Source organism: Leiobunum rupestre, chromosome 7 (genome assembly GCF_980474605.1).
Source record: "Leiobunum rupestre chromosome 7, qqLeiRupe1.1.hap1, whole genome shotgun sequence".
Lineage (NCBI taxonomy): Eukaryota > Metazoa > Arthropoda > Arachnida > Opiliones > Sclerosomatidae > Leiobunum > Leiobunum rupestre.
In genome coordinates this window covers 13,099,522-13,120,503 of record NC_143390.1, presented here as the reverse complement: position 1 = coordinate 13,120,503, position 20,982 = coordinate 13,099,522, and the positions used below count along the sequence as shown (strand labels likewise).

Sequence of the window (20,982 nt, the reverse complement as noted above, 5' to 3'; positions counted from 1 at the left end):
GGGAAAGAGGGACATCTTTTGAAAGAGGGAGAGGGAAAGAGGGGCACTTCATTCCCTCTTTTGAAGGAGGGAGAGGGAAAGAGGGACATCTTTTGAAAGAGGGAGAGGGAAAGAGGGACACTTCATTCTCTCTTTTGAAAGAGGGAGAGGGAAAGAGGGACATCTTTTGAAAGAGGGAGAGGGAAAGAGGGACACTTCATTCCCTCGTTTGAAAGAGGGAGAGGGAAAGAGGAACACTTCATTCCCTCTTTTGAATTAGGGAGAGGGAAAGAGGGACACTTCATTCCCTCTTTAGAAAGAGGGAGAGGGAAAGAGGGACACTTCATTCCCTCTTTTGAAGGAGGGAGAGGGAAAGAGGGACACTTCATTCCCTCTTTTGAAGGAGGGAGAGGGAAAGAGGAACACTTCATTCCCTCTTTTGAAGGAGGGAGAGGGAAAGAGGGACACTTCATTCCCTCTTTTGAAGGAGGGAGAGGGAAAGAGGGACACTTCATTCCCTCTTTTGAAGGAGGGAGAGGGAAAGAGGGACACTTCATTCCCTCTTTTGAAGGAGGGAGAGGGAAAGAGGGACACTACATTCCCTCTTTTGAAAGAGGGAGAGGGAAAGAGGGACATCTTTTGAAAGAGGGAGAGGGAAAGAGGGACACTTCATTCCCTCGTTTGAAAGAGGGAGAGGGAAATAGGAACACTTCATTCCCTCTTTTGAAGGAGGGAGAGGGAAAGAGGGACACTTCATTCCCTCTTTTGAAAGAGGGAGAGGGAAAGAGGGACATCTTTTGAAAGAGGGAGAGGGAAAGAGGGACACTTCATTCCCTCGTTTGAAAGAGGGAGAGGGAAAGAGGAACACTTCATTCCCTCTTTTGAAGGAGGGAGAGGAAAAGAGGGACACTTCATTCCCTCTTTTGAAGGAGGGAGAGGGAAAGAGGGACACTTCATTCCCTCTTTTGAAGGAGGGAGAGGGAAAGAGGGACACTTCATTCCCTCTTTTGAAAGAGTGAGATCGCTAAGAGCGTCGAAACAGGGGAAAATTCACTCTCACGAGCGAGCGTTAAAACGTCGAAAGAGGTGGAAATTCACTCTTTGGTTACAGCCCTCCTAGAGAGCGGGAGTGGGACCAAAAATCGTATTTCTTTTTGCTCGCAATTCCCCTCTTGAGGGAGAGTAGGTCAGTAGAGAGCGCTCACATTTATCCCCAACTCTGGGTACAGAGTACTCGTACAATTTTTAGTTCAGTCAAAGCTTGTACACCGATTATGCGTGGTGATCAATTCCTCGTGTACGAGGTTTATATTATCTCTGAATACAGCAATTACCAATCGAGCTCGATTTATCGGAGGTCAAGTGCCGGAAGTAGGTAATTGCTTCCTCACAAAAACCTCAACGGGAAAGCTCTCTGAATTCGAATCTAGGGTACGAAGGTAATGTTATCTTTGGTAGCACCAAAACATCCCTATATTAATTGGTCAAATATAAGACCACGAAGTGGCCAATGCGAGAAGCTCATAAATTGCTGTATTTCAGTCTGCTAAGCGGAAACTTGGTGTTTTATACTAGCTTTATCAACTTTTGGTCCACTAAAAAATGATCCAGGGCTAATAATTGCAAAACTATTTTTTTAGTAATTTTATATTTTCAGATCACATAACACGCGCAGGTCACCTTGAACCATGTTCTCAAGTCATTCAAACTCTATCTCGAGAACCGTTGGACCATGGACTCTATAATAGAGTCCATGGTTGGACTTGGTTTCAACATGGACTCATAATAGAGTCCATGGTTTCAATGAGAAAGCTGTGCGCTATCACATCTTATCAAAAGTAAATAGGGGGAGAAAGTATGGCACTTGGGTCCAACCGCACGACGTCTTATTTGAGGGGTAACATTTTTGGGCTTTGGAAATGACTTCCCCCTCGCCTTTTTGCAGGGACACAAAGGTATCGGTTGTACTCCGCCACGATGAAAAATAGTTCTCTATAAAATACGTGAATATGAAACTTTTTCTTTCGATAATTTGGTTAATTTAGTTCCTAAATAAAGTAGATATATGATAGAAACTAAAATGCGACATTTTAAAAATAATAACACGATTTTTGAAAAGTAATAAAGAAATAAATAACTAGCATAACGCTCATTTAAATCGTGGAGCGTGGCGCCATCTAAGAGCAGAGATCGGGACTAATTGGTAAATCTACGATGTTAAGGCCTAACAAATTGCAAGTTTAACTGAAATAATAGCAATAGCTACGAGCTTTTTTTGTTTATTTTACAATTGATATAGTAATTATTAATTAAAATCAACCGTTATCGAAGGAAATAATGGCCAGCATTTGACAGAGAGACTATTTGAAATCGCGAGGCGGTGACATGGTTGCCAGGGAATAAAATTCAAAATTTTCATCTTGAGCGCGGACCGGAATGCCACAAATGCACTACTTCGCGCGTAATGTGCTATCCTTATTGGTTAGAAATATCACGTGATCACTAGCTCTTCAAAAAGGGTGTCAAGCATGGTGGAAGGTAAAATCTGAAGGCAGTGATAGACTTTCTCCCCCTATTTACTTTTGATGTCAGCGATTACTAATCGGTGAGTGCGATGAGCGCTGCTGAACGTACCCCAAAATTCCGTACAATTGACTCTGACGTCACGATGGATATCAGAAAAATCGCAATCGGTTTTTTTCGGCAACGATTTTTAACCACTGAACGTACCCATTATGATATCAGAGGGCTTGCAGTATTTTCAGAACCGAAAAGCCCTCACGTATTTCATTGAATAAAAAATTAAAAACAAATCGTTGCCTTAGAAGACCAAAAGCCAGCAAGTGCATAAACAGTTGGCTGCTATGCAAATAGAAAAGGTCTAAATAATTTTTTCTAAAGAAAACAGTTTCCATTCCATTGGGTCTTAGTGGCCACAAACCAGGAAATGTCCTGTGGTTTTACTGGTCTGTGCAAATTGTTAGAGTTAGGGCTACAGCAGACCTAGGTAAAGTTAATAAAAAAAACTAAGGCTAATGTTAGCTTTTCAGATTATTTTATGGACAAGATAATCATTTATATAGGGCACAGATTTATTTTTGATTACAATTAGGTATTTTCATAGGGCATATCAAAAAATAAATTACCTTTAAATTAAGTAATAACATTAGCATAAGATGTAAAAAAAGATTTTATTTGGTTTTTGGAAGAACTTGAAAGGAGAAAAAATCTTCGTCTCAAGAGGTTTCGAGTATCAACGACTGTCTCCTGCTAATTTAGATATTTCAGTATCGATAAATGTCATTTCAATTATTCCATGGCAATTATTAAATTTCACAAACCTAAAGCCTTTTGGCATGGGAATTTTACTCTGTTGTTGTAAAGTTACTTCAGCCGACCTTGTCATAATTCCTGAAAGGTCAGTCGCCGCTCTTTCACCAGTAGTCGTATTATTTTTTGTTAATATTCGAGATCTAACAACTGGGGGTGTTAAGGGTGGAACCACTCTGCGTCGAGTATTATATGGACTAGCTGTTGGACTGCTTCCTGGAGAAAAATTTGGCACACTCCTGGGGATCCTACTTAATAAAGGCGATTGGGGACTTCTAAAAAGTGAAACAAAAACTTGGTAAATTTATTTCAACTGTATTTTTTGTTAAATATAATCAGGCCACATACTGAGTTAGAGATTTTTTCAAGTTTGGATCGGAATTTGAAGCTCTACCCGAGGGCAAATAAAGTGATAAAGAACGCTGAGATCGATCCTCTACCCTTGCAGCTAAATATTTCATTAAAATTGAGTCATGTCTTAGTTTTTCCAAAAAATTTAAAAGAAAAATGCTGATGTTAGAAATATTTACCAGTTAAATTTTTCCTTCTACTTGGTAATGTGGAGCTTTTGTTTGGTTCCGCCGCAACTTCAGTACGACGTTTCGGGCGTTCCCAAGAATGGGTGCTAAACGGTCTCTGATCTAAAAATTACAGTATTAATACTTTTGAAGAAATCACTATTAATCAAATTTAATGGGAAGCACCAAGCAATAACCAGTAGCAAAATTAAAACTTTTTAGCGAAAACTGCTTTAAAAAATATGACAGAGTTGTTTGAGTTTCGCCGTTTTGAGTAACATCATTGACCTCTCTTGGTCCGCTATATGCCAATTTTTCCCATATTCCCTTTAAATTGAGGAATAAAGCCAAAATCTTTAAAACATTTTTTCTCTAGAGCCCAATTAGGTCAATGCTGACGTAAACTAATTCAGAGAGAGTCTCGAGCAGTTAAATGGAAAACACTAAAAGATTGTTTTTACATCTTCTAGCGACTCTGGTGCTGATTTTATAGCAAATGGGATTGACACCAAAACCAAAAATATATTTTTGAAGCGTTTAAAAGTATTTGCATAAGTGGATAATAAACATAAGTATGGCACATCCTTTATTTTGTCTCGGCAATAGGACTCTTTTTGAGTCAGGGCTCTGGGGATGCACAATGGACCTTAGGTCAAAGTACTTGGTTTAGCCACCCCGTTCAATAATAATAATAATGGCACAGAACAAATTCAGTTAATGATAGTCTGTCGTGGAGTGATTGCGAAGTAGGAAGTTTCCAAACAGGAAACTCATCCCTTCCTACTTCTTCCATTGGCCAAATAGTTGGTTAGTTTGATGGCGAGAAATAAGAGCTTACATGCATTTAGGTTTGAAATTCCAAAATAACTAACTTCTGAAATGGAACTAGTATTTATAATAGTTATTTTTTTCTTTCATTATTTTCCAAAAGTAAGCGTTATTTATACATTTCAATTTTTAATAGGCTTTGGCGAGTCTGTTGAAAAGGCTGCCGGTGGACCATCGGCGATTTACCGGGCCACGTCCAAAAACTAGGAGCAGTTCGCGGAGAGTTGTCAGTCCATCAGTACGTAATTGTTTGCGTTGTCATTGGCGAAACAGACTATCATTAAAAAATTAGGAAGTGACATACTTATGTTTATTATCCACTATGGTATTTGATATTTTATTAACTAAGGGTCTGCGTTTGTCAGGTGCAGAGAAAAAATTATTCAACGTGGCAAATCATAAAATGCAACACAAAAAAATTCTTGCTCATTATTTAAAAGGTAATATTATGGAAAAGCTCGGTGCTACCACTTTGAATTTATGAATTACTTCTAGTGGGAATCTTTGCTCTTTTAGGAACCATTTTTGGAGTTCCAATATCTTGATTAGTCTGTAAAAAAACAGCAACATAAGTGCTAAAACCAAATTCATTATTTTAAAATGAATAATTTACCATGCTGGAAGAAAGTGAAACCGATTCTGATGCAACACTTGACCAAAGCTTTTTCTCTTCCTCTTCTTTTTGGATGTCTTCCAAATCAACTACAATATCCAGATTGCAAGAAGACCTTCGTGCCGTAACCTTGTAATAATATTGAAATATTAACTCTTCATTTAGATTAAATTTAAAAAAATATAACTTACTGGATCCAACGCAACTTCAATTTCATCTAGTTCTTGAATTGACTGGAGGGGAAATTATTTTAAAGCAATTTACAAAAAAAAAATTAATAAACATGGTACAGAAAAATACCAACTTTTCTTACTGCTGATGCAACGTCTCTATCATTTTCGTCAATCATAAGATTCTTTACACAAGATTCTAATTTTTGCAACAGTTCCGAATCTCTTGGCATAAGTAGCAGAGACTTAAGTTTGGGTAGGCACGCGCATAGTCGTAATCTAATATTCGGAACTTTATCTCCTGTTAAAGACAACAGAGGCTCGAAGAAATGATCCTTGAAAAACCGTTTAGAAAAGAGGTCCATTGCTAAATCACACATTCTCAGATAAAGCATGCGCTTATGACAACTAGACCCATAGCAGAACTCTGTCAAAAGTAAAAAAACATTGTTATAAAATTATGAAATTGAAAAATGAGAAAAATGTTACCTTTAAGTAAAGTCTTAATTATTTCATCTCTGCCGTTTTTCTCAGGCGTATATTTAAGGAAGACCAGAAGACTGTACGCAGCTGCTAATCGACAAGGTAACGGACGCTACAAATATGAACATATTACAATCTTTTCAAGAAACTTTCATTAGCATTAATATTAAAACTCACGGCAGTATGCATTTTATGAATTAAAAGTGGAAGAAATGAAGGCTGGACTTTTTGAGAATTTAGACATTTTGGGAGACAGGAAAGACACGTTAAAAAATCAGCGTGCAGTCGCCAATTGCTTGCATGAGCAGCGGTAACTTCACAAACAACCAAGGAATGAATAAGGTCAGCCAGCTGAGCCTCCTAAATGTGTCAAAAATAATTTAAACAAAGAAAAATCTTATTCTATTATAAGCACTAATCGTACATGTCCTCCGTTACGTTCCAGACCTCTAGTGACAATCTCCAATGATTGGGTCAAATTCGGAAGAAGTCCTTCAATGACCTCCGTTCTGGTATCCCTCATTAAAATATTTAGTACAGAAAGAAGAATATGGCAGTCACTTTGCGTGGAACTACTCTGATTTTTTACACCATTGGAACTATCTAAAACCTTAGCAATCTCGTGAAAACTACAGCTGATTGTTCTCCGAACCATAGAGTTTGGATCATTGCATAAACTTAAATAAGTATCGTATAGTTCATCCCTAAAACATTCTGGAGTAGCGAATAATACCATGGCCTATATAAAAGAACATAAATTTTTTTTTTGTTAATCAAAGTCCTTTTGGAATAAAGCAAATATTATAAGTAACATAATATCCTTAAGTATGACACCTCTCATTCTCCCAATGAGAATTTTTTTAAAAAGACTGGCTTACCAATGAAAGCATAAATATTAATGTGGCTAAGGATTGATAACTCTTCTCAAGTTGTTCCTAGTCCTGCTAAGTAACTACACCAGAAAAATATCTGCCACCATAATTATGATTGGCCAGATCAAGATCTACAAAAGGGGAGAAGCGGGGTGCTGATCACTACGCGTAATCGGTGTACAGGCTTCCCGAAAAAGAGTATGTAGTCTACAAATATCTCCGCGTATTCTTCCCGTAATCCGCATAATCTTTGCCTAATCGCATATTACTTAATCGATGTACAGGAAAATTTGGAGTGAACAGCCCCTCTGGGCGGAGCTAGGTAATTTTCGGTAATGAGACAAAATCCCCCCGTTGCTGGACAAAATACTCGAATTCTCATAGGGAAAACGATTTTATATAGAAGTAGTTATATCAAGGCTAGCGCGCGGAGCGCGCAACGGTTAGGTTTCATGTATTATTGTTTTCTTAGTTTTGGGGGGATTTTGTCCGGCAGAGGGGGATTTTGTCCGGGGAGGGGGGGATTTTGACAGGAGAATTTCGTCCGGGGGGGGGGGGGGGGATTTTGTTCCATAATCGTAATTTTCACCCAAACCTTTTTCAAATGCGGTATAGCCTTTTAAAGTAGCAGTCAGAGCTTAAAAATTCCTCATACTTTGGCCAAACTGTATTACACCATAAAATGGACTATTATCAACACTCATTTCGTTTCTGATTTGAAACAGGGATTGGCTAGTATTTATTACTATCAAATAACTGGTAGTACTTCCAAAAAAGGGAAAACAAGTTTTTCTGTTCCAAAACTTTCAATTACACAATTTCTCAGAGATCAACTGTGTTTAACTGATATTGGTTTTGTGTCACAGTTATGGCTGATATGTTACTCATGTTATAATATATACCGGAAAGTTGTAGGCGCATGCTTGCCGGCAGGCGGAATCTCTTTCAGCGGAAGAAACAGTTTTAGGCACAACATCAGGAATCTTAATAAATTTATTATTAATGGGACTTGAGATATATATGAACTTTTTAAGAATCTGCGCAAAAAAAGAAATAAACTTACACCCATGGACTGGCTATTTGCACTATCTCCTAAACTAGAATCTTCTTTCCCCACTTTAGAAAATAGTTTAAAAATTTCAAGAAACCAGTGACCGTGTTCGCTGGCTAATCGAGGGGAAAGTCCCAAACAGAAAGGACCCAGCTGATGGGCTACTCCGGGCAATGGGACGCTTTTCGACCTTAAAAAGGTTTTGCATAGCTTCTTCACGAGTGGAATGATTGTCTGATTGCACGTTTCTACAAATAACAATATCCTTAATGAAAGTAAATGTAACTTAGTTGGAAATGTATATACAACATTTACCATCATCAAGCATAGGGAGCATTCTAACTACTGTCTCGACACTAACTAATTGCACTGATTCTTCTTCGTCATACGCTAACTCTACTAGCTCAGGTAATATTGCACTACGAGTTGCTTCTAACCTAAAAAAACATACGTCAATTTTTACCCACACTATTAACAAATAAATGTCAATAATTATACCCTATTCCTCGAGCAACTGCATCTAGCTGTCTGCACATTTCACCTCTAACTTCGTATTCTGTATCTTGACAAAGACTTTGAACTAAAGGAACTACTTCTTTTCTAATTCTACAAGGTCAAAAATGGAATGTTTAGTGACTAAACAGTATTCAGTAATTCAATTCTGTCTTACATGTAAGGTTCAAACTTTGTACAAATTTTCCCCAAAATTTTACAGCAAAGCAGACGAGCTGACAGTGGTTGCGATAGCTGACCTTTACTCACAGCTAAAGTTAATATCTAAGAATAATTAAATTATTTAAAAACCATCTACACCAAATTATTGAAATCAATTACATCTCTCTTCAAAATGTCTTTTGGCAGTAGATCTATGACATCTAACAATGTTTCCATCCATGCGCTTGCCACGACTAAAATGTTTTAATTAATTAAATTTTTGGATAAAACTGTTTGATATTTTTAACATACCAGGATCCTTGCTTTCAACACTTGATAAAATACTCTGTAGAAATGTGTGAGTGAATGAATTAGCTGTTAAGAGTTGGCCAGGCCTAAATAAAGAAAAAATGGCTCCTTCGCCTGATCCCTCTCCACCGTGAAATGATGCAGATGAGGGAAAGTTGTTGGGAATAGCATGAACGTCTCTATTTCCATCTTTGATTTGTAGAGAATGAAGTTGATCCACTAGGTCATTTCTAAAAAACAAGGAAGTTAACTGTATTGAGTAACTGATGGGCTCTTTAAGAACAGCAATCTATGCTTTAGGATAATAAATAAAATAAATTAATTACTTTTCATAAAAGTCACATAGAGATTCTCCACCTTCTAATGGAGGCGATGGACAGCGATTGGTATCACAGAATTGCTGAATTTCATTTTCTGATTTTCCAAGCCACATTTATGGCTGATTTCGATAAAATATAACAAGTTATTAAAATAATTAGTCCTGGCCCATTTTTAGTTCAAAACCATCCATGGACAGATCAAGGCTTAAAATAATAAAAATACTTTATCTTACCCGATCTATTGAGTAAGGTAAATAATAGTCCAAAGACTAAAATAATTTCATTGAAAAGGTTATTTATTAATAAATGCAATATAAAAGTTAATCGTAAGTTTGGTTTTCTTCCTTACCGATTCCATAGAAAAAGAATCAGATCATGACGAAGTAATTAATAACTTTGTTAATCGACGCTTCACTTATTTTTCTTGAAAATAAGCTCATGGTGTCAACCAAAGACCCTAGACACCAAACGACAAAAATAAAGTTAAAAGTTAAAATTACAGAAAACCAAGCAACAGAATAAAACAAAGACAAGAAAATATAAAACAACGAAAAACTTAAATCTAGGGAGAGTTCCCAGGAGAGCAAGTAAAAGTCGTACACAATAAAGAGCATTCCACAGGAAAAGAGCGAAGTGAAAAAAAAAACTTTAAGTAGAGTTCAGAACGTATTAAAAAAGAATGACGATTTTAAAGTTGCTTCCAATCCATTATCCACATCACGGTCTGCCAGTATGGATGCTAAGCTGTTACCCTGGTTCCTACTCAAGGGGAGCGCATTCGCGTTTTTGCCCGGCGTTCCTTTTGAGAAAACTCGCTAGCTCTCTTTCTACCGCGCGAGTGACGTAGCTGGTTGACGATTATCCCGTAGACACGGAGAGTAGGGTGTCTTATAAGTACCGTGTAGTTTGTCTGTCATGGGTAAAAAAATCTGTGCAAAAATGTGGTGAAATTGCATAACCTTGGGAGAATGTGAAAGAATATAAATACGTTGGAATTATTTTTGGATTTTTCAATTATTGTGGTTGGACGTGGTCAGAAGAAAGAACTATATATTTTTAATAAAACTTTTAATAAAATAAAAAATAGGAACATTTTAATATTGAAAAGGCACATTTTGAAATTCATTAAAAAAGGATTATATTGTTCCGTTTAAATCTGTCAACTGAACAAAAAGGCAGCTTATTTTTTAAACTTAACTGCTTAATTTTTTTAGTTTTCTTATCTTTTTTCCTGTCTTGGGCCTCAGTAATACTTTTTGAATTTAAATATTTAATTATAGTGCTCATTTTTAAATAACAAAAAACAATATCTCTAAAGTGCCAAAAACAAGTGTAAAATTGAAGGGAAAACGACCGCACGTATTTATTTTCTATACCGCATTTTTTCTGGTTTCTTTTATTAGGATTCCACTGATTTCTCTAGTCTCTCCTCTCTTCGCGCTCTACTACCCTCCCCGCGGCTTGTTTCTGGTTTCCTGTCAACCAGCGACGTCACTGAAGGTGGGCCGGTAGTTGCCAAGCCCCCCAACGTACCGGCTGAAGCGCTGCTCTACAGACCGCGTCGAAAGAGCTAACCTTATTATACGCAGTATTTTACCAACCTTGGTTCCTACTCACTCATGTGACTCAAATTGAAATTATCATGTCGGGACGACACCAAGGAGAGTCTAATGAGTTCGGGTGTAATCATGTCTCTGCTTTCTCCCATTTAGTTTTATTTTTTTTTACTGCACGTTTTGAATTGCGCGTGCCTGGTGTCAAAGATAATTTAAACTCGTACCCTAGATTCGAATACTGAGAGCTTTCCCATTGACGGTTTTGTTACGAAGCGTTTACCCTTTTCCGGCACGTGACCTCAGAAAAATCGGGCTCCATCGGTTGTGGCACGGCCAACTTCGATCACACGCTGCCGCCCTATATAGCGCGTGATCGAAGTTGGCCGTGGTTGTGGTAAGGCGCAAACCATGGAGCGAATTTTTTCTGAGTTCCGGCGGGAAGTGGGTAAACGCTATCGGCAACGCGCGAGAGAGTGATTTCGAATCTAGGGTACGAGTTTAAATTATCTTTGCTGGTGTTACCAAACAAGTTTAGCTCGTGCCTCGCGATCACATGATTTCATTTCCATGGTAACCTTTTCACTAGCGCAAGGATTATAAGCATTTTTGCATTTTTGGGTCCGCTTATGTATGTTCCGCGTGAAACAAGGTTTCATTGAATTTTTTTCAATGGAAATGTTATACAGAGGCATACTTATGAGTAATTATGTTACATATGGTGTCATAGAACATCTAGTGAAAACACTGCTCCTTTCTAACAAAATCTTGAAATTTAAGATTTAAGATTTATTGGTAAACCTATACAAAGTACAACCCCTTGAAATCGGGGCGGCGTCACCAAATTAACGGGAGCACGGTTTAAAAACAATACAGAACATTAAATCAAATATAAGTTACAGAATGCAACAATAAAAAAAATATATATAACCATGTGTAACATAACATGTTACATATGATATAACGAATAAACATTTAAATTCCTAAATGTTTTCACGACGCCACTTATCTTTATTAGCCCTCCAGGTAACCAGGGGGCCTATTCTGTAAATATTCGAAATCCAATTTTCGATCGAAAACTAGATTTCGAACTTCGAGATCTCGACGAATGGTATTCGGTAAAGATTTCGAATAAGCATAAATCAATGCAAATTGTCGTGGTCGATTTCGACATGGTATAGGGTATCGAGATCGAATTCCCATTCGATTTTTTACAGAATCGCCCCCCAGGGGGCCTATTCTGTAAATATTTGAAATCCAATTTTCGATCGAAAACTACATTTCGAACTTCGAGATCTCGACGAATGGTATTCGGTAAAGATTTCGAATAAGCATAAATCAATGCAAATTGTCGAAGTCGATCTCGACATGGTATAGGGTATCGAGATCGAATTCCCATTCAATTTCTTACAGAATCGCCCTCCAGGTCCCGCGTAACCATGGCCACCGAAATTGTAATTGTAATTCTAGCAGTATTATTCCCAATTCAATGATAATTACCGTATTATTTTTCCTATTTAGTGTCCTTTATTTTCCTATTTAGTGTTCTATATTTTCCAATAATTCGCCTCTAAAATTACTATTTTTCCTATAAAATTTTCAAAGCCTTTCTTAAGATTCAATCATCCAACCATGACCGTGATCCAACCCTCCACAATCATGAATGGCTGAAACTATCTAAAGAGCGAATTTTTAAACCTCTTATCACATTAGCTTTACAGCCAGCTCCCAAATTGCAAAACGGCATTAAAAGGAAAGAGCTATTTGTCTTCATTCAAATTAACATGTCAAAATGACAAAATGAAGTAAAACTCTTAATGATACAAGAAACGTTTTGTTGTGACCTTTTTATTTAAAAAGCTGCTTTCACGAATAAATAGAGCAATATTTTTACATTAGGAAATAAAATATAATACATGATTTAAAAAAAAATAAGTTAGGACTAGATCACTGTTCTTCGAATATTCTCTTAACAAGTAAAAACTTAACTAAAATTCATAAATAATTTCCAAACAATTTTTTCTCCTCTTAAAGTTAGACATGGCAAACGTATTCGTAATTACGAACATTTAGAGGTTAAAATGGTATTTATAATTTGGGAATGTTTAAGTTACTCAATAAATTACTAAATCTTTTTTGTTTTCGTAGTTACCTTAACTCTAGGGCTAGTAAATTAGCTAGAGCTTCCTAAGAGAAAACGCAAATTCAAAAGTACCCTCAAAATGTTCCCCTTAGCCTAGGCTGGTAGAAATTATTAAAACACTATTATACCATTAATTTCAGATTGTAAAATATTACAAATGCAATAATGATGGAGAGAGATATACATACTACAAAAGACATCCAAAATGTCTAGCACAAAGAAAGAGTGAATATAATTAAGGAACAACCATTCCTACATGTGAAAATAAGCGATAGATCTATATTCCAAACTTCACCCGCAAACCCGGAACATCGCTCTCGTACAAAATAACCCAGTGGGGTAGATTTATCACAACCTGAGAACAAACAAATTCGCAAGCTAATAGCAATAGTAGAAAATTAATCGTATAGCTACACTTTATACATGTCGAATATTTTTTCTATTAAACTTTTAGCTTAAATTTTTTCATCACAATTAGCCATTTAATGAACCATTAAAGAGTTGTTGTAAACTCAGTAACGTTGATAATTTTCATCCCCTTCGTTGGCTGGACTATCTCTAGTCACTTCTTCCTCTTCTTGCCCCATGAGATCGCCATTACGTGTTGGGCTGCTAGGAATGCTGTCTTCGCTTGTGCCATAGTGACGCCCTTTATTATTAAATTGGGGGCCAGCTGCTCCGTAGAAATCTGAAACCCCACCAGGACCAATTCCACCATCGTGAACTTTTAACACATCAGGTAAGAAACTCTAAAAAATTACAATAAAATTTTTCTTGAAATTTAAAAAATAGCGGGAAAGCCATATTTTACAAATAAAAATAACTCTATAAGTTTGTAATAAACCCTCTTAAGAGGAAGTACCTTCACCAATATGGAAAACATGCAACATCCATTTTAAAACTTAAGTTCTTTAATTGGCCCAGCAAAGGGATTTAGACACACATAACCATGACTAGTAGTAGTTTTGGTTGGCCTTAAAGACACAAACCCTCCTAGCGTCTGCTATTCTGTAGTAATATATGAATTTGGGATTTTTATAATAGTTATCATGCATTTAAATTTTTTTTAATTTATTGCCACTATTTTTTAGACATCTCTTCAAATGCACATGTCATGCAGTAACAGCTCGTCAGACTTATGTTATGGAGAAAACATGTAGTAAGATACTTCCCCCCGAAGGATGGTTAGTTATTATCGACCATAACATTTCACTAAACCAAACAAAAACTACTAAAACTTAAAATTACTTTGTCATCAGCCAAGGATGATGAATCTTGGGATTTGCCATTTAATTCCATTCTTCTTGTAAATCTCTGTAATATCAGCGGCAGAATTAAAAGGTAGTTACTGATTATTAAGCTCAATAAAAGATCTTTGGCAATGAAAGTGCAGGATATTTGGCGGATTGTAAAGTTTCCGATGTTTTTGTTGCACTTTGCATACGTTTATACATGTCTTGTGATAATTAATCATTCGTGTATTTTATCAACTTAATCGCATTGTGTATGATTTTAAAGTAAGGTGAAATGGCAGACAGAAATTTGCGGGTTTTAGCGATGGTAAACTTACATGGCCTGTGGTAATGTTGTACAAAATTTTTGGCTAGAAAACCCGATAAAAGAATCCATTTTAAAGATGTCTTATAATTGTTATACTTTTTTAAGTTTCCCAAAGACTGGTGCCATTTATGAATAACTTTTTTGTGTACATTATCTCCCAAAAAAGTAAAAAAAAAAAAGAATAACCACACACAGTCACAAAAAAAGGAATAACTATACCTTATAGATGATAGGACTGAAGTTTTGAAACATGCTGAGTGAAACTTGGGCAAAGAACACCATTACGGTAACCACAAATATGGTCAAAGACACAATGGACAAGTTGCTCCATCCTAAGTCAAATAAAGCGGGTATTAAAATAATAATTCATAGAGTATAACCATAGAAAACATATACCAGTTCTGACGAACGAAAAGAAGAAAAGGAACATTTGTTGAAGTATGAGAGACACAACCACTATGTTGATTGCTGTCGCATGTATTGTGGGACTGATTTTCGACGGGGAATAGACGAAGTAGATATTGTGACGATCGACACAATGCTTGAAGGTCAAGTACAGAAGACCAAAAGGCACAATCAAGGGGCACGATAAACTATATATCATCGTCAACGCGAAAACCAGTAAATACCACGCGTAGTGTACGCCAAATGCAAATTCCCACATTACAGCCTATAAATTAATTTAAATTTTAAATAAATATTGTTGTAAAATCAAAGTAACCGTAAATATTGGGTAGATGTTCTGCAGGTTATAAGATGCTAATTATATTAATAATAATCAATGCGGTGTATCTTGCAACTTCTTTTACTACCCTCTTTTGCTTACTTATTATATAAAGGCTACAGTATTTAGTCTAATGTCAGAAAATATTATCGTTATTCTTGAATAGTTTTTAAGGTAGAATTTCAAATTCACAGTCTTATAGAATTCATATGGAGATGGAAACTAGAACCAGATTAAAGGGCAAAATATCTTATTTTTGAATGCCTATTTATGGGGATTGCAGCTTATACACTGGTGTGATCTATCTACCTGACATTATGGAACCTATAAGTAGAAATCCTCACCCTTCGAACATTTCCATTTTCTGCTTCAGACCGTGAGAAACAGAGATAGAGGGCATAAATGAACAGTTCTGGAAACCTGATTAACTCCAAAGAGCATCCAACGAATCCAGCTGTGTTTACGTATTTTACAAACAGAGCTCCATTATCAGAGAGAAATAAACATCTGAAAGGAATAGAAAAGATGTAAATAGAAGACGTTTTAAACGACTCTTTGCCGAGATACTCACTGCCATCGATAGGTTTCGTTGGGTTTCAGTAGAGCCCAATCTACCAGGCCTTTAGCGCTAGTCAAGCCCAAGGATGGCAAAATGACAATCATGAAAAGCAAGAACGTAAACGTTTTGCACATGATTGAGTAGTTGTATTTCGATCGAGTCCAGTGGGAGAGAAATTCGTCCGAGTAAGTGACTAAGAATGGGAGGAGAATCGAAACACTCCACAAAAGAAAAGTCGGTATGAATCCTGACAGAATGGAACTCTGTAAAAAGGAGTCATAGTAATAATCATGTTAAAAAATGATTGTTTCCACCTGTAATGCCCCAGGAAACCAATACTGAAAATGAAGTTACTTACGTGCAAATACGTTTTGGCTTTTTCCATAAACTGAATCAAATCAAGATTGTCAAACAGGATGACGGGTGTAGTGACGAAGAACAAGAGTAGAAAAAGAAGCAAGTTGACAATGAAACTTCGAAACCAGTGAGTTGTTCGGTTCACTGTCAAGTTGTTCCTATATAATGAAGATTATTATGGAGCATATAAGTATAAGACTAGTTGCAACGAACACAACTCAGGATATTTTTTACCAAAGTATATCCAGGGGATTTGGGGCATATGTGACTACCCAGTCATGAGGGTATAGCTGCCTCGAAACACTAGAACTTGGTGGGTTTGAGATGCATCGGCACTGGTTTCCAAAGTCCTTGTAAACGCTACAAACATAGAAGATTACTCTTCGATCAAAATGAAGATAAATAAATACCTACACGTCAGCCATGTGTTCAGTTTGAAAAGTGACAAACGCCATTCCCAGGGGCTTCTGCAAAGAGACCGAACGCTCTCTATCACATGCCGTTGACAATGCTTGTTCTTCCTCCGCATAGTATTCTATAAATACAACTCTGATGAAATTGCTGTTCTTCATTTATAAATACCAATCATCAGTTTGCACCTAAGGCATCTACATTTCTGCAGACAGACGGGCAGCAGCAGCACATACGACCACAAATAAATGGTCTCATTCGAGGACGAACCCCAGTCTCACTGTAAACAGTTTCGCACCAAGTTCTGGCTCTAGATGCGTTCTTCCTTTGTTTTTCTAATTTTGTTAGCAGCCTCACGTCATAGGAAAATTGCACATCTTGAACGATGCAATCTGGGTAAGCTTCCCTGAATACGAAAATAATAATAAATTTTGGAGAAAAAAAAAGATTTCGAAAAGCTGTAATATTTACCTGAAATGACGGTTAAGATTGGCTTTGGTGCAGTGAATTTCGGGAATGCTACAGATCATCAACGTTCGACTAACCTACAAAAATAAGAATACCTTGTTACAAACACTACTTTGGCATTTAAAGGGAAATACAAGTAGTTAGACACAGGGTGGTGCAAAACGTTGGTAGCAGTGGAGTAATTTTCCAAAAACACCAAGCATGGGTGCAAGACAAAAATACAGAATAAAATTAAAATAAAAGTCTGCTATGGGTAACATGTTTGCATCTGTATATTGTTCTAACAACCATTTCCCACCATCCCCAGCCTAACCATTTAAGAATATACACATTTCTTACATTGACTTCTTGATCAACCGCTGAAAGATTTGCAGAAAAGTGCCGCATAAAGAAAATTCCCAAAGGTAAAAAGAAAAAGGCAAAAGCTACGTGAACCCATAATAGGTTTGAACTGAAAAATATAATGTATTAATGCTAATCAATAAATATTAATAATTTAAATAATTACTATGGATTCAAATTGCTAAGGGTGGTCCGGCCGAAAAATTTCTCAGCAAGTTCTAAACAAATAGCAATCTTAATTAGATCAATTTTAAAATTGCATTCTTACCCAACGGAATAGTTTATTTACCGAGATCTCCATGGAGATTTACTGGGAGTACAATAACCAATGACAATACACAGATGATGACCATGTAAATTATGATATGACGTTGAAATGAAAGATACTGCATCGCGTCTTTCCCGCATCGTTTGAGAATTTCGGCATCTCTAAATTTGAAAAATAATAAAATTTAAAAAAAACTTAAATTTCCAAGTAATATAATACTTACTTGACTTTGAAAATGCTTTTAAGCCAAGAACAGCAGCCCTAAATAACCAAGAAATCTAATTAAAAATATTCTTATAAGCCACCAACAAACAAAACTTTTGTACCTTCTCATTGTTATGCTGCATACCAATATCTTCACTTTCCGGCACACTATCACTCGAAGTATCTGCAAAACACTGAGGTTCTCCGTAAAACAGCTGAATCCATCTATAAATAGAAACATTACAGTTAAAAATACCCCGAACCAAGATTAGTTTTTTTTATTAAATTTATTATTTCATCATGATGCTCTTAAGTTTTAGAATAAGTTCTTTTCTGTTGGTACTTAAGATCATGTGTCCATCTTCCCAATAAGTTATTTAAGAGAGTTAGTAAGATACTAACGAAGGATCACTTCTTTGCACCAAAGCTGATCTTTTATAGTTCCAGGCTCTTTTCCTCAAAATTCCAAAAAGGAATAATATGGTGAAGAAGCCACACAGGTTGATGATCAAATTTTCCGGCACTCCTTCGTAGCCACGAAATACCATAAATGCATCTTTTTTCATAGAGTAAATATAGCATTGCCGGTAATAGGAATTGTTGTTTATAGTTGGTTGAATGGTGGTTACTCCTAGCTCAGATTCCGAGCCACTCATTCTAAAGCTGCGTCTGGATCTGAAAATGAAAAAAAAATGTCTAGCACTACATTTAATCACAAGGTTTCATCACGTTCCACATTTGGGCTACTACTTTAATTACTCATTAAGCCGACTGGCTTCATAAATAATTAAGCTTGGGGGAAAAGGGGGAAAAGCAACCTTGATCGCGTTCCCGGTTGCCCTAAATAGAGTACGCAAAGGCTAAAAGGCCTAATTACAATATGAGTTAGCATATGCGGCGCAGTAACATTGTTGACATTTAATGACTCACGCATCAAATCATTGATATGAGTACTTGAAAGTGAAGTATCTTACCAATCTTCTAATCTTCAAGTGATAAAATTTTTCGTTTGTTTCATTTCATACATACTAAGCATTTAGGACCAAATGACGCGAGGCTTTCTGAAAATTTGACATTTCGCCGTTATGTAAAAAAATTGCTAAGCGTTTCTGGAATTTTCTCTAACAGATGTCGCTTTCGTAAATTGGCTTTGTAAGCATCAAATATGGCAACTTACTAGACTCGAGCACGAACTATAGTTAGATATTCCGATATCTCAAAGGATATTTCTGCAACTATTAAAATATAAAACGGCAAAATGAATCTAAATATTTTGAAAAGAAGCTTCTCCACTAGTAATGTTAACCCGCACATAATTAAGATGACCCGTTTACGAGTTGTTGATAATAGTGCTTTAGGAAAGGAAGCTATGCTGGAAGGAAAACCACCAAAATGTATCCATGTCTACAAAAAATCTTCTGTTGGTACCATTGGAGATAAAGTTTTAGTCGCTATTAAAGGTCAAAAGAAGAAAGCCTACATAGTTGGTGTCAAACAAAAACAAGCTTCTTTCGTACCAAAATTTGACTCTAATAATATAGTTCTACTTGATGATACTGGAAATCCACTTGGAACTCGTATTTTAGTGCCTATTCCGTCCTTATTAAGAGGAAGAGGGGAATTTTCAAAGATCATCGCACTAGCCACCAAATTTGTTTAAATTTACGATGTTATAATTGTTTGGTTGCAATAAAAATGACTTAGAAATTAAAGTTTGGTTACTATCTTTAATTTATTTCTTTTCATAGCTATACACTTGATAATATATACTTCAAAAAAAATTTCAAAGATGGAATTAGACAGTTTCTCTAATTAAATTATTGAAGGTTTTGACTTTAGTTGCAATTGACATATCAACGTAGCGTTCCCCAATGCTTACAACCATTCCACCAATGATAGATGGATCAACCTATAAGGGAAAAAGAATTAGAAATATTCAATTTTGTAGATTATAAAATTCATGCCTTAGTTTGAATTTTGATGGTCTCTCCTTTCTTCACGAATCCTTTAAGAGCATCTTGTAATTCCTTATTTTGGGCAGCATCCAAGAGCTAGGGAAAGCAATTAATGCTTTAATTAAACAATTACTTGAAACATAAAATCATCCAAAGTTTTACCTTAGCAGTAGTTACTTCACAAATAACTTCGCCTCTTACAGCGGCCATTATAAGACTGTACATGTCGATCAGAGGTTTAATATTCTTCATACGGTTATTTTCTGACATTAATCCTGTTCCAAATAAAATTTCCAAGCTTTAATACTCTGTGGAGTTTAATAATAAAATCATACCTACCAATAAGATTCACTATAAGATTGCTAAAGTTCTGTTTCTTAAGAGCAGTTTCTAAAACTTCTATAATTCAAAGATAATTTGTCATTAAATCAAATTTTTTGGAATTTCAAAACCACAAACCTTTTTTAATTGATTTTTTAACCAGCGGGTTTCTTACAAATTCCTGGAGCCTAACATCTGTAGAGAGTAGACTCTGAGGATATCCCATACATTAATTTGTAGACAAATTAATGAACCTTAAAATTTAAACTATAAAATACCGCCAATTTCTTTAAATCATTTTCAACAACGTCAATTTTCTTTTCCTTTGAAGCAGCTGAAAAAAGAGCCGTTGCATAACGACCTTCAACTCCGAAGACTGCTATAGGTGGCTATTTTTAAGAACATTTAAAATAAGTTCCCATATAAAACCAATAATGAAATGCCTCTTACTCTGACAAGATTATTGGTCGCAAGCCTTGTGGCCGAAGATGATAAGGATCGCACCTAGTATACATTAAACTTATTGAATTGAGCTTTCTAAACATTTAATTTTGGGTCTGAAAATATTTATACATGTTTGGGTTTAAAATGCAAGTAAATAAGCCAGCTAGACCAAAACATGTAGAGATAATGTCGCCCGCAAAAACGTTATTATATCAATACAAAATTAAATTATTTAAGCCTTGGCTAAATACTAGCAAAAGCCAAGGGTTAGGAACCAACGTTTAGGTAGTTAATTATAACGAAATTAAATTTTTTAAACTACAATAATTTCAAATAAAGCCTCAACAACTACTTACGGCAACGAATGAAGAATTCATATTTGTGTAAAGAAGTGACTGACGGAAAGTGAGTACGACTGGTCAAAGACTCGAAGGTCAATCAGGTCGCTTCTCGAGCAGACGCTCCAAATCAACCACTGCGCAAATGCAATCGCTATTAATAAAGCGTCAAATTCAAAAGAATAATAATTACAACATTATTTTTTCG

General features: G+C 36.1%; 4 protein-coding genes across 7 annotated transcripts; 1 reads left to right on the top strand and 3 right to left on the bottom strand.

Moving 5' to 3' along the window:
* Positions 1-3,070: 3,070 nt before the first annotated feature.
* Positions 3,071-9,541, bottom strand: LOC149934743 (serine/threonine-protein phosphatase 4 regulatory subunit 4-like). Of its 2 annotated transcripts, none has more exons than XM_090153238.1 (21): positions 9,477-9,541; positions 9,361-9,396; positions 9,134-9,246; positions 8,811-9,037; positions 8,679-8,752; positions 8,515-8,621; positions 8,343-8,450; positions 8,160-8,281; positions 7,857-8,092; positions 7,696-7,776; positions 6,346-6,660; positions 6,099-6,281; positions 5,928-6,033; positions 5,573-5,865; positions 5,460-5,501; positions 5,269-5,397; positions 5,145-5,205; positions 3,840-3,950; positions 3,658-3,757; positions 3,321-3,584; positions 3,071-3,249 (listed from the first exon to the last, which is right to left on the bottom strand). In XM_090153238.1, the coding sequence occupies exons 3-21, from the start codon at positions 9,238-9,240 to the stop codon at positions 3,216-3,218; spliced, it is 2,700 nt and encodes an 899-aa protein (XP_090009364.1). In that variant the 5' UTR covers positions 9,241-9,246; positions 9,361-9,396; positions 9,477-9,541; the 3' UTR covers positions 3,071-3,215. The 2 variants fall into 2 exon arrangements, with proteins under 2 accessions (XP_090009364.1, XP_090009365.1); XM_090153239.1 differs by having other exon boundaries at positions 3,071-3,246.
* Positions 9,542-12,513: 2,972 nt separating this feature from the next.
* Tmem63 (transmembrane protein 63) lies at positions 12,514-18,801 on the bottom strand. Of its 3 annotated transcripts, none has more exons than XM_090154879.1 (18): positions 18,691-18,801; positions 18,119-18,391; positions 17,839-17,941; positions 17,736-17,773; positions 17,534-17,673; positions 17,411-17,462; positions 17,242-17,353; positions 16,906-16,979; positions 16,623-16,840; positions 16,438-16,558; positions 16,258-16,383; positions 16,025-16,181; positions 15,679-15,929; positions 15,452-15,614; positions 14,780-15,053; positions 14,603-14,715; positions 14,072-14,137; positions 12,514-13,572 (listed from the first exon to the last, which is right to left on the bottom strand). In XM_090154879.1, exons 2-18 carry the CDS (start codon positions 18,370-18,372, stop codon positions 13,336-13,338), a joined length of 2,499 nt encoding a protein of 832 aa, XP_090011005.1. In that variant the 5' UTR covers positions 18,373-18,391; positions 18,691-18,801; the 3' UTR covers positions 12,514-13,335. The 3 variants fall into 3 exon arrangements, with proteins under 3 accessions (XP_090011005.1, XP_090011004.1, XP_090011006.1); XM_090154878.1 differs by lacking the exon at positions 18,691-18,801 and adding an exon at positions 18,535-18,621; XM_090154880.1 differs by lacking the exon at positions 18,691-18,801 and adding an exon at positions 18,594-18,613.
* A 60-nt stretch (positions 18,802-18,861) lies between these two features.
* Positions 18,862-19,428, top strand: mRpL14 (mitochondrial ribosomal protein L14). Its single transcript, XM_090154888.1, has one exon. The coding sequence runs from the start codon at positions 18,975-18,977 to the stop codon at positions 19,374-19,376; it is 402 nt and encodes a 133-aa protein (XP_090011014.1). The 5' UTR covers positions 18,862-18,974; the 3' UTR covers positions 19,377-19,428.
* ATPsynO (ATP synthase subunit O, mitochondrial) lies at positions 19,424-20,908 on the bottom strand. Its single transcript, XM_090154887.1, has 8 exons — positions 20,793-20,908; positions 20,443-20,496; positions 20,271-20,381; positions 20,131-20,203; positions 20,011-20,070; positions 19,834-19,946; positions 19,681-19,767; positions 19,424-19,625 (listed from the first exon to the last, which is right to left on the bottom strand). The coding sequence occupies exons 1-8, from the start codon at positions 20,811-20,813 to the stop codon at positions 19,512-19,514; spliced, it is 633 nt and encodes a 210-aa protein (XP_090011013.1). The 5' UTR covers positions 20,814-20,908; the 3' UTR covers positions 19,424-19,511.
* Positions 20,909-20,982: the final 74 nt, after the last annotated feature.

Coding starts and splice junctions, on each gene's coding strand:
- LOC149934743 (XM_090153238.1), bottom strand. CDS start 9,240: ATGTGGCTTGGAAAATCAGAAAATGAAATTCAGCAATTCTGTGATACC. Junction 8,282..8,342: donor GCAGTTGCTCGAGGAATAGG/GTATAATTATTG, acceptor ATGTTTTTTTAG/GTTAGAAGCAACTCGTAGTG. Junction 3,250..3,320: donor CCCATGCCAAAAGGCTTTAG/GTTTGTGAAATT, acceptor TATCTAAATTAG/CAGGAGACAGTCGTTGATAC.
- mRpL14 (XM_090154888.1), top strand. CDS start 18,975: ATGAATCTAAATATTTTGAAAAGAAGCTTCTCCACTAGTAATGTTAAC.
- Tmem63 (XM_090154878.1), bottom strand. CDS start 18,608: ATGCTAACTCATATTGTAATTAGGCCTTTTAGCCTTTGCGTACTCTAT. Junction 16,182..16,257: donor AATCCCCTGGATATACTTTG/GTAAAAAATATC, acceptor TTCATTATATAG/GAACAACTTGACAGTGAACC. Junction 13,573..14,071: donor CATCCTTGGCTGATGACAAA/GTAATTTTAAGT, acceptor GTAATTTTTTAG/AGTTTCTTACCTGATGTGTT.
- ATPsynO (XM_090154887.1), bottom strand. CDS start 20,813: ATGAATTCTTCATTCGTTGCC. Junction 20,497..20,792: donor TGAATTCTTCATTCGTTGCC/GTAAGTAGTTGT, acceptor AATGTATACTAG/GTGCGATCCTTATCATCTTC. Junction 19,768..19,833: donor GTGAAGTAACTACTGCTAAG/GTAAAACTTTGG, acceptor TGCTTTCCCTAG/CTCTTGGATGCTGCCCAAAA.